This window comes from Choloepus didactylus, chromosome 4, assembly GCF_015220235.1.
Source record: "Choloepus didactylus isolate mChoDid1 chromosome 4, mChoDid1.pri, whole genome shotgun sequence".
NCBI classification, from domain to species: Eukaryota; Metazoa; Chordata; class Mammalia; order Pilosa; family Megalonychidae; genus Choloepus; species Choloepus didactylus.
In genome coordinates this window covers 143,128,763-143,140,631 of record NC_051310.1, presented here as the reverse complement: position 1 = coordinate 143,140,631, position 11,869 = coordinate 143,128,763, and the positions used below count along the sequence as shown (strand labels likewise).

The following is an 11,869-nucleotide window of genomic DNA, read 5'->3' as shown; positions in this document are numbered from 1 at the left end:
ACCACAAATGAATCACTCTGGGTCTATATCCAGGTTTTAACCATCTTCTACTTTTTTCGTCCACAGTTTCAAAGTTTTTCTTTCTTTTATGGTTTGCTTTGATAGACAAAATCCACAGAGAAATGACACCTCAAGTTTGTCTCCTTTAATAGTAAATGTTTGTAGATTAATATTGGGGACTGCTGTAAGTCATTATGCAAATAAGATGGGAAAAGACTATTTCTGAACTGTTACTTAGTTGTATTGTAAAAAAAAATTAGAAGAACTTGAACTAAATAATCTAGTTGCTTTGGCTTTTCCTTCCAAAAAAACTCAGTTTGATTAATAGACTAGGGGTTGGCCTCACTGTGGATTACAACAAAAAATTTAGGTGAAGCTTCTACATAGTCATGAAGTAGAGAAAACACAAGACATCTCTGTTGTAGGGATCCTAATGTCTTTTATCATATAAATATTACACAAAGAAAACTTACATAGGTATCAAAAAAACACTTTACAATCTGTACATTTGTTTCTTTTCTTGGAGTTCTTATACATTATACATTTTTAGACAGTTATTCACATATAATCAGGAAAAAGGCAAGTCAATTACCCAAGAAAATGAGAAGTGACACTGCTCTTAATAAATCAAAATTTGTCCTTGTTTTGGCAGATAAATGTATCTTTAAATACATTTACCTGCCAAAACATTTCAAGTCAGTATGAGACCCAGAAATTTGCATCCTAGCCTTGATAAACCAAAAACTTGTTTCAGATTATGTTTGTAGATTCCACTAACTATGCAGCTCAGTACAAATAATACCATCTTCCACACTATAGGTCTTTAGCGCATGCTGGACTGTAAAAACCTGTGCTGAATTTACTGCCTCCCATGCATTTAATGATAAATTCTGTTATACTTGAGACCCTCTGTTAATCTGAAAAATCAAGGGGAGTGTGAGCTTTTCTGTTCCTAGAGATTACAGGTTATTTATATAAATCTAATCTGGGGTCTATGTTTTGGATGGAAGGTAGGAAGAATGAAAAATTTTAATTGGATTATGTTTCTATATTTAAAGAAATTGAGCTGTACCCTCTTTAGTCTGTGTCACAGGAAAGAAATAATAGTGACAAGTTGTGAATTTTAAAGTTTGTCATAAAGTTTGTTGTTCTTTCTTGCCCTATAGTGATAGTAAATAAGAAATGCCAAAGCCTTTCAATTTTCCACATAAAGTAAGAAGCAAGGTGCTTTTATAAGTTTATGTACCTGCTGGTGGACTTGAACAGCCCTGATCTGGGGATTTCAGAATTTGGATTTAGAAAAGGGTAAATTTGTATATAAAGCAAATTTTTAAAATTTAATGAAATACTTGAAAGACATACTTGAAACTAAAAGCTAGTTTTATGTCACTAAAACTCACTGCAATATACTGTATAAGTAGATATATAAATAGGCACTGATTTTTCACCAAAAGAAATGTCTTAAATGGTCTGAATTCTTCAGGTAAGCCACATTGTATATATAATTTGTATTAAGATCTGGTGCTGTTGGTTTTAGCTTTGGAATTTTTAGTTGGTAATGTTACATTCTTGGCAGTTCATCGACTTGTGTAATGAATTTCAAGTCAGCCTGCTATCAGGCTTTTCAAGCATGAAAAAGATAGTGATATTTTTAGAGAAATGAGAAGAGGCTGACAAAGGAGTTTTTGAACAGTTGCATAGACAACTAGATGAACCCATTTATATTAACCTTGATTAATAGGAAATTTACAGGACTGTTAACTTGTAATTTTGCCAGACAATACAATTTACATTGTGAACAGTATCTTCGTCTTGTAACAAACGGAACTTTATATTTCTGGATTTATGTAAATGACTAAAAGTTGTTTAACTCACTTCTGCATTTTAAGGAGGAAACAAAATTCCAAGCCACATGCATGTCTGATGGTCTTTACATACTATATACATATGTACAAGTTGACAGCTTTTATTGAAGCCACTAAGCCACTTAGCTTATTTCTAAATAGTATGAATAGTGAAGACAGTTTAAGCACAAATTCAGTTCAAAAAGAGAACTTTAAAAGTAGTTTACTTCAAAAAAAGATAAGGATGGAACATAGAGTTAATTACTCTTCACAGACTGTTTAAAAAAAGCTGTAAATTCCTAATTCTATCCACTGTAGAATATATGATGACAAACATCATGTTTGCATTATGTTTAATCTAGCTTATCAGCCAATCATGCATGAGATGGTAATAACCATTAATAGGCATTAATTTGTTTCCTTATTTTATGATGATTACAAGAGTAAAACTATGAGTTGACCTACACGTGGATAATGCCATGTTGCTTATTAGGCCCCTAAAAATTTGGCTATATCTTTAGAAGTTTGCTTTTAGGTAGATGTCCTCATGTATGTAAGAGCATACTGGAGAAAGGAGGGAAAAGAGGGTAATTGATTAGATTTGAAGTAGCAAAATAGGGGCCATATTCATAAAGAATACTGGATATAGAGGAAGTAAATCTACTTTTGGGTTATGGGTATTTTCCCATAATAAACAAGCTTTGGCTGGAACCAAGTAAATCCCAAGAAAACAGGAAAGGAAGCAAATTCATTTTCCAATTCTAAGGAAGAAGCAGCCAGGCAGGGCATGTAAGGAGCAGCTTCCTTGTTAGGAAACTGTATTATGTTTTCAGCATTCGTTTAGTATAAGTCCCCCCCCCCAAAAAAAAAAAAAAAAAGCTTATGATATGAATGGCAAACGTTTTGCATTCTTCAGCTTTCTTCCCCTTTTGATTCAATTGACTGAAAGGAAACAATGCAAAACTGCACATTAGGAATCTTTTAGGTAAAAAAAATGTAACTGGCTTTTCCTTTTCAAGTACCTTTTGAAAAATGAGTCAACATAATGTTCCCCAGGTCTTTGTGTTAATCAGGTTTTAGGAAACAAGGTCTCCAATATACTCTTCTACAGATGGTGCTTCTTGAGTTTCTGGGCTAAGAACAATCACCCTGCTCCATCTGAGCCAAGACATGATTACTTCTTTCAAGCTGAAGAGACTCTATTTTCTTCTGTGCATATTTCAGTTGGATCTTTAGGGCATTGTTATCTGCTTTCAGAGTATTTATTTCCTAAATGGAAAGGAGAATGACGTATGTTACTAAAGCAGCAATGAATAGCAAATTGGTTACAAAATCGGGAGTACTATACTTGATTGGCTGCTTCTTTTATCTGTGAGTGAGAATTTAAAACTATTTTCAAGACAGCTACTTTGCTCTGAATAGAAAATAACAAAGTGAAATATCAAATGAGCATATGCAAACAGCAATTTAGTCTTTGTTTTACTAACAAAGAATCTAGCGGCTAGCAGGCAGAATAAGCCATCCTGAGACAATAGGTGGATAATGACAAGACCTTTGGTGGTTGTGTGGCAGACCTCAGTTGGCAGAAACAAAGAGTCTTGTCAAGTTTGCGCTTTGGAAAGCAGTGATTCAGAATATGTATGAGATCTTATTGTTCACATAATCTAGTTTTTTTTCTTGTCTTTCCAAATAGTTGAGAACACTTGTTCTCTCTTGATAAAGAAGTGAATTTTATCCCACCCCTACAGTTGAATTCTTCTGACTTTGAATCGAATGTTCGTAACTATTATAGCATATTGACTATCCCAAAAGATTATATATGGGCCCTTTCTGGGTAATTTGAGATATGTTGGGTTGTTTCTCAACCTTAATTATTCAGAAAGCTGTCTGAGCTACTGTACAATGTTAGGCACTTACTATGTGCCAGGTTCTGTGCAACATGACTATAGAATATCTTAGTCCTCATAACAATTGTGCAAAAGCAGTATCATACTAGTTTTATAGAAGCACAAAAGGAGATTGCTGTATATTATCAAATGGGGTTTAAACCCAGATATATCTGACCCAAAGGGTTGCTTTTTCTATTATCCCATGCTGGTTCACATACACATACATATGATATTAAAATAATCTATTATATATATAGCATATATATTATTTTAAATATTGATTTAATTTCATTAGTTATTGTAGATGGGACTGGTAAATTACAGACAGACAAGCCACTACATAAGGAATTTACTTAATGAGAAAGAGGGATTCATTATTATTTCTTTAAAACTTACATGGTAAACCTTCTAATCCTTGGGCTGCCTTACCAGGATAAAAGTAAAGAGAGGCAACTGAGAAGATGGTAAGAGGACTTACCAGGTCTGGTATAACTGGATAAGAATTCTGGGCCTAACATCTGAAATCTCTGTTCTATCCACTTCTTGCAGCAAGAAGTCATTGTCACCCATTACACTGAACCTTCTCATAAACATGTAAAATGTCAAGATTTGAAAGCAAACCTCAGAGAGCATGAAATCCAAGTCTTCCAAGGCCTGTATTTTATAGATGACCAAATAGGTCACAGACTTCCTGGGACTGGAAACACAAGTCTTTGTTTCCAAGACCAACTTTCTTTCTATTTTATCAAGTTTACTTTTCAAGGTTTCTTTCATTGTTCTTAAAAGTTACTTTGGGTGGTTTCCCTTCCTTAAAAGGGTTTTGTGTAACCCACATTTTGCCACCTTGATTGACTAGATTCTTAAAGCACTTCTTTAAAATGCTCTGAGCAACAGAGTATCTTTCATCCAGAAAATCTGTTGTTCTATTTTTTATTTGTTACTAATATTAAGTTCTTTGTTCAAATCAGGAGCTTCATTATTTAACTCTCATTTAATATCTGGGAAGGTACAGTGCCTTGGACAATGCAGGGAATCCTGAGCCCTTGGGCAGTTTTTCTATGTAGAATGTAGAATGTAAGATTATTTAAGGAATGCTAACTAGGTGGCTATTGATTTTGATTTCGTGGTTTGCTGATTGGCTTCCAAAAATAGTACAGGCCTTGATGTTTTGGAAAAAGGGCTGACTGAGGAATTCCTGCCCTATAATAATGTGAATGATAATGTTGAAACTAATGTATCCTGTCTTTAAAATGGCTTCTGTATCTTTAAAATGGCTTAAGTTATCTACAATTTGTAAGAAACTGCAGTCCTAGGACAAGAGGTCTACCTCAGCAAGCCCTCGCTGTGAGCTATATGCTCTAATTTAAATGAAAAGAAGTATGTTAACATTGACCCTGCAGAATTGATCTTTGGACACCTTCCTTTTGTCCCTAGTAAAAGTAAAGATTCTTCTACTCCCACCCCTCCCTCCCTCCCATCATTCCCCCTATGACCCCTTTTCTCAAGCTTTTGGCCCCACATCCCAAACTCCTATTTTCCTTTCCTTGGTAAACTTAATTTTCTCAGTCAGATCCTTCTATGAGGTGCCTTATAATTAGGATATTGTGAGCCTAAACAAAAAAAGCAGCTCCTGGTGCCACAATTGCCATTATTTTATAGATTATATTCAACTGTACATTTACTTTCCACAGTTGATTTAGCTATTTAATATTTATGGAAGATAAGCACATTCCCTGATGTGTTAGAAAATATTTCCCTTATTTATATTGAGGGAGGCTTTTCCTGTGGTGAGTGACAATACACTCTTTTTTTTTTTTGGTAGCACTACGCTTGCCCACCTTTTAGGAAGATGCCCAGGCTACTATGAAGGTTCTGAACGGGTTAAGAAAGAAAGGCCTTTAGGCTAGGAAGATTTAAGCAAGTTCATTTTATTTTAGCTCTGTCTAGATAAAATAGGGGGTATTGTATCAGTACAATGAAGCTGGCCAATAGAAACTGATTTTTCCTATTGCACCTACAGTGAACAGAGCTTGGGCACTGGCAGCAATGCTCTGAAATGGCAATGGGGAGCCTTACGTGTCCTGTTCTACTCATGTAATGTGAACCAGGGGCCACAATGGTTTCTTTGTGAGAAAGGTGGGGTTGTTTGTTTTTTTTTTTTTTTTTTTTCCTTTATCTATCCTAGTAATCAACCTGGTCTGAATCTTTAATTCACATGCTGTACCTTGGCTTAACCCCACTTCTCTTCCCTTCAGCTTTCAACTCTTGTATTAAATGTAAGATTTCTCCCTCCTGCCTCCTGAAAATTGGGGAAGAGAGAATCTGAAAAAAAAAAGAAAATGAAGGTACCTGTTCTAGCTCTTGGTAGGTTGGGAGTTTCAGATGACGGAGCTCCTCCTTTGATTTTATCAGGGATTCTTTATTCTCCCACTTGACAAAAGCCCGCTTTCTAACCAAGACTGGGCTGGGGCATGGAGATGTGGGACTGGGAAGCAAGTAAAGAGTATCCTGGGTTGTCTTCCTTGGGGAAGACAGTACAAAGGGGCCAGAAGGGCCCTCACTGCCAATCCAAGGCAGTGGTTCAGTCTGGGTGGCCTTGTGGGCGACAGTCCTCTTCAGCCGGACAGAAATCTTCTGTGAGGACACTCCCATCAGCATGATGGTCCGATCCTTATTCTCCTCACTGTGTTCTATAGACTCTCCATTAGGGAATGTAAATGCTCCTTCCTCAGGTCCTGTAGGAAGATACATAACACATTAGTATTCTAGCCTAGAAAAGCAGAGATACAAGATTGACATATTAGTCTCAGTTGAGACCTTCCTTATTGCTACAGGAGTTCATAGGCCCAAAGTGGACCCATTTTCAGGCACTTGATTTAGAGGGTGAGGGGGGTTTGAAATCCAGGGCCTTTCTGGCCAAGCGACAGCCACTGATGTCAGGTTACAGCTACCCTGATAAAAGGGCATCTTTTTCAATGTTGCACAAAGGTAGCCTGGAGGATTCCTGTTTCTGTAGATAAGTTGAAACCCCTGCTCAATGCTATAAAATTTCATGATTTAAAGAGAGCAGGGTCAAAATACAGGTAAAAGTGCTCCATAAATACCTTCCATGGATCTTGGGGATTTGGGAGCTTTCAGCATTTCAGTCTCAGTTCTGATATGGGTACTCTCCAGCAAGCTGATAGGAACTCTCTCAGAAAACCATTTACCCATTTGACGAATGAACACAGCTTAACAGAGAATTTCAAAAACCACGTGGAAAAATAAAATCATTAGGAAAAAAAATGGTCTGGCCTATTGTCAGAACCAACTTTTCCTTTTTGATCCTAATTAGAAGTCACATGGCTTCTAAAACCATATACAATTGGGGCTAACTTAATAAACATCAGATTTGTGCCTGGAGAGACCTGCCTGTTTTTTCAGGAAGCCAAGGTTAGTCGTGTTTCGAGAGAGCAGGGCCTAGTACAGTGTTGTGAAGTCCTGCCCTCCCACCATGCCCCCACAGTGTTCGTATCATTTGCTGTTTTACCAGCTTCTCATTTCATAACCCAGATAGTCAAGATCGTTCCACCTGGCATTCAAGGTTCTTGAGATTGGTTTCTACTCCTTTTTCCAACTCATCTACCTAAACCCTCACTTCTGCCACACCACCCTGGTTCAACATCTCAATAGCACTGAAATTTTTCTGCCCTGGGCTTTTGCTTCCTTTGTTCATCCTACCTGGAATGCTCGCCTGCCGCAACCCCCCACCCCATGACTTAATCCAAATTCTATCCTTCCTTCCAGACTCAGCTGAAATTCCACCTTCTCCAGGAAGTCTTTTCCAACAGCCTCAGTGCAGCGATCTCTACTCTGTGCTTCTGCCATCTGCTGTCGCTGCAACCCATTTGGCTTTTGCCACAAATTATTTTTTGCATTATTACTTATCTGCTCCCTGCTTTATATTATTTTTTCCCCCAAACAAGAGCTACTCCATAAAGACAGAGACAAATCCTTTCCTTTGCACTTTAGAACTAGAGAATTTCAGACATTCTTTTTTAAAATCACTTTCTTATTGTACCATTGCTTGCATTTTGACATGAGTGAATTTGTCGATTTATCTCCTGATTGTTGAATTTTGGGGTTTAGTCCTAGGATTTCCTTCCTATGACTCAGAATTTTAATCTGCAAACTCATCTTGAGTGGGAGTTTTGCCCCCCTGCCCCTCTCTGCATTCATAGAAAAGTGTTCCCTCAGGTTCCCCTGTCTGGGACCTGGTCTTATGTTGATGGCTTGGGCTCCTCTCCTGGGGGAAAATTGGGGTTCTGGTCCAGAACCAGGAACAGAATTCTGATTCTGGTCACTTTTCATGTTTAAGGCATTCTTGGTTTCTGTTACCATGCAAAAATGACATTCTCAACCACCTCTGCCTCTTCCTGGACCTGGAACCCAGAAGGCAAGTGGTTCACCTCGTACTCAATGCTTGGGTGTTTTAGTACACTTCTGAGCTACAGAGGTGATTATTTTGTTTTTAAATGCAGCTTTATCTTTTAATGATATGCTATTTATATATCATATGCTATGTATGGTATATGTTATCACATTTTATATATATAAGCACATACATGTACATGTTCATACATATTCATGTACATGTTTTGGGTTTGGACTGAGGATAGAGGAGAATAGTTAAGTATTAATTTGCTTCACTATTTCTCCAGTTCTAAAGTGCAAAAGAAATGAGTACATGTACTTGGTTGGTATAGGTACTCAATAAATATCTGATTTTTGTGCTTAACTTACCGTCTGCTATTCCAGCACACCTTGGTCTGGAACAAACACAGGGACTGAAATCTAGAACTGTGGAAGGGGTCAGCCCTGGTCTAGCAATTGAGATCAAGTTTAAATGAAACTTATGTACTAATAATGAGGTAATCTTTCCTTCCTCATATTTTACCTTCCCTCCTTAACTTTCCATGATGCATGTTCCCAGTGCCTACTTACCATGAAGCATATCTTTGGCTCCCACTGAGCAAAGAGTGGGCGTTGGCTCCACAGAGGTGCTGTTCTCTGGGGGAACTGCTGGGTTCTTGGCTCGCTTCTTGCACTCAAACACAACCAAATCTTTGCATTGTTTGTGGCTGTTCATTCCACAGTCTGTGGAGAAGACACTCTGGTCAGGAAGTCTCTCACTTTCTCTCTTCTTTAGAGTCTCAAAACCAAATCCGTGCAATGTTGTCTTGTCACACATACGTGTCCTATCTTTTGGAGCTAGGACACCTAGCTAATAAGCCTGCCATTCTTCTCACTTGATAAACTCTGGGTCTTACAATCTTGTGGAGCCCTTACCAGTGAGACTTAGAATCAGAAGCAGCATCCTGTTACCTTTGAAGAAGACAGTGCCTTGGTCATCTGGCACATATTGCCTACTCTAAGGATATCTCCTGGAAGGTCCCAGCTGATAGGTCTTGTTATATTTTGGTTGCAGTAAAAGGTCTCTCCTTCACTCTTGAATTTTTCTAGTCACAAGGACAATTATGTCCTGAGGAAGCTATGGATAGGAGAAAGCTGACAAGGGCCTTTGGTAATCATTTATCTTCTGCTCTGGAAGTGATTCTTTTCCTTTCATTGGGAACTCACCCATGATTATAAAAGAGCAAAATCTCCTACTAGCTACCCGTATTTCCAGGGTCACCAAGCATAAGAGAGGGTCTCGTAAGGGGAAGTTGCATAACTGATCACCCAGGCAGTCCTCTCTTCTGTATGGTGGCAGTCACCCTCGGGTACTGTAGGAAAGCGAGTTTGAGGATGAGGCTTTGAGCTCTGCCAAGAAGTTGTAAACTAAATGGGCAACTACTATGGGTAATAAATGCTTGAGAGGCGAGCCTCTAAGACCAGGGAAGACAAAGCAATCAACAAAGCTGATTTACCTTTACATCGATATCCTTGTTTGATGACTCCCCAGAGCTATGAGACAAACAAGAGGCAGTTAGAATGCACCCCATCTCATTTGTCTAGTTGGGGTGAGGTTACACATTGGCACCGATTTTTTTATTTTCCTTCATTTCATCCTCCACCTCAAGCACAACGGAAACCTCTTTCATCTCTTATATGTCTTGTCTCTCCTGACATTAAATGGAAAACAGGAAGTTTTTGCTGGTCAGAGTCAAATGTTCTCAAGAAGCTCACTAAAGTGGATTTATGACCCAGGTTTTCTCCAGGCCTGAAATGGATAGATCATAAGACAAACAGGCTCCTCAGGACTCCAAACTGAGGAACAAGTATATAGAGTCCTGGGGTCAGGAACCTGCGTTTAGGCGGAAACTACTGGTCGGGGATGGGACAGGAGGGGCAAAGCCCAGATGATTTCTTAAAAGCTGTCTTTTTTGAAAGAAGCAGGGTCTCATATTTATTTTTTCTAACATTTGAAACAGTAAGTGAATATAATACTTTAAAAGTATATCCCCAATTAAATATTTCTACACCATTTCTCTCAGGCCTCACTCACCAAAAAGGAAAAAACAAACCGGGAGGAAGTGGGAGAAGATAAATGCAAGTAAAAGCCATGCACTTGAGGAGGAGTTTATTCTAGGTGTTTGTTTAGGCCCTAAACTGGGATGAGTTGATAAGGATCATGAGTTCTACACCTCATTTAAACTGTCCCGTACCCCTCCCCAACGTCAACACTGAAGCACTCTAAGAGCAACTTACAAATCCAGCGCAGTTGTCACAGAAAGTGGGCTTCAAGTAGGTGGTCTCTTGGAAGTTGTGAGGAAAGCCCAGACCCAGCTTAGAGTAGATTGAGCTGGCTCTCATGAAGTAGGCCGTGATCTCGTCCCTACTGATGAGGCCCTCCCTGCCAGCAAATGACAGAGGCAAGGATTTGAGTGGAAGTTAGGGTTAGAAAGGGTGGCTTGTGGCCTTAGAAAATCATCTTTCTTTTTAGAGTCGAACAATTCCCTACGAACCTCCTGCAATGTCAGTACAGTATGTTTTACCTGATGACTTCCATGAACCCTCTTAATAAGGATACTAGATGGTACATAATAAGTAAAAGAGATGGCATGAGTAATTTTCAACAGAGTTGTTCTTTGGCTAAACGAGGTTTTCGTAACTAATTTGCCCACTATCTACAAAACCTGAAAAAGAACTGATGTAAAATATGTGTCCAGGGAGAGAAATCACTCATGTTGCAGCTTTTGACTTTAGATAGTGCACAATTGGAACCCACCAACCATATGTTTGATTTCTTACTGAGAACCAAGAGAAAACTTAGGAAACCTTGAGATAAATATATATACAAAGTTATTAATAAATATTAGTTGTTTCCCGTCAACAGTAAGGACAAAGCAAGAAGGAAGACTGAAAAATTTTCTTATTTATAGTTGATTATTCTTAAACTGGCAGATTTGTGTAATCTTCAATTCTGAGGTACTTTTAAAAGCATGCGTCTTTCATGGTCTGTTATGATCTAAACTAAAGGCAGAGGCATTTGCTTATTGTGTTCATTAAGCGATTATAGTAGCAACATTCCCTGAGTTTACAAATTATTCTAGTGACACATCCATAGACCTGCTCTCACCAACCAAGGCTCATAACCACATATTGTTATACACAAACCCTCACCTGTCTTTGTCCATCACACAGAAGGAAAATGGAAAACTCGCAGCAATCTTTTCAAACTCTTCCTGAGAAATGTATCCATCCTGGTCATGATCATAGTTCTTGAAGACAGACTGTGAAAAAGGAGTTTCTTTGGTAATTCTCAAAGAGAAACCAATAATCTCTCCCTTCAGCTAAATGACAAAGGTGCTGGGACAGATAATAAAAGTCTCTTATTAGCCTGAATGAGAGGAACAAGGAAACATGTTCCATAAGCTGGGGCAGGGAAGCAGTGGGTCATATCCCAGGTCTGTGCTGGTACCAGCATCTGGAGGGTGGCCGTGAGTTTTCAGTCCATTAGCATAGCGATTATGCCAGTACCTCTGGCTACTGCATGCCCCTAGTTTATTGCATAGAGAGATGTTCTCCTTCCACTCTATCCCATTTTCATTGCTCAGCTCAGATTGTACCTTCTCTAAACAACCCAGCTGGAAGAGCTTTCGCTTCTTAATCCAAACTACTCATTGTTCTGTTACTTGCTCTGCTGCCTTTTGT

At 38.5% G+C, this 11,869-nt stretch overlaps 1 protein-coding gene across 2 annotated transcripts in view; it reads right to left on the bottom strand.

The window, feature by feature from the left end:
* Nucleotides 1–419: 419 nt before the first annotated feature.
* The window catches only part of RASGRP1 (RAS guanyl releasing protein 1), an 80,458-nt gene continuing 69,008 nt past the window's right edge, over nucleotides 420–11,869 (bottom strand). For both annotated transcript variants that reach the window (XM_037834339.1, XM_037834340.1), the window contains exons 12-17: nucleotides 11,339–11,448; nucleotides 10,424–10,568; nucleotides 9,643–9,679; nucleotides 8,717–8,869; nucleotides 6,083–6,468; nucleotides 420–3,113 (exon numbers count right to left, since the gene is read on the bottom strand). In XM_037834339.1, coding sequence (XP_037690267.1) covers nucleotides 2,979–3,113; nucleotides 6,083–6,468; nucleotides 8,717–8,869; nucleotides 9,643–9,679; nucleotides 10,424–10,568; nucleotides 11,339–11,448 — 966 coding nt within the window. In that variant the 3' untranslated portion in view covers nucleotides 420–2,978. The remainder of the gene's footprint in view (nucleotides 3,114–6,082; nucleotides 6,469–8,716; nucleotides 8,870–9,642; nucleotides 9,680–10,423; nucleotides 10,569–11,338; nucleotides 11,449–11,869) is intronic.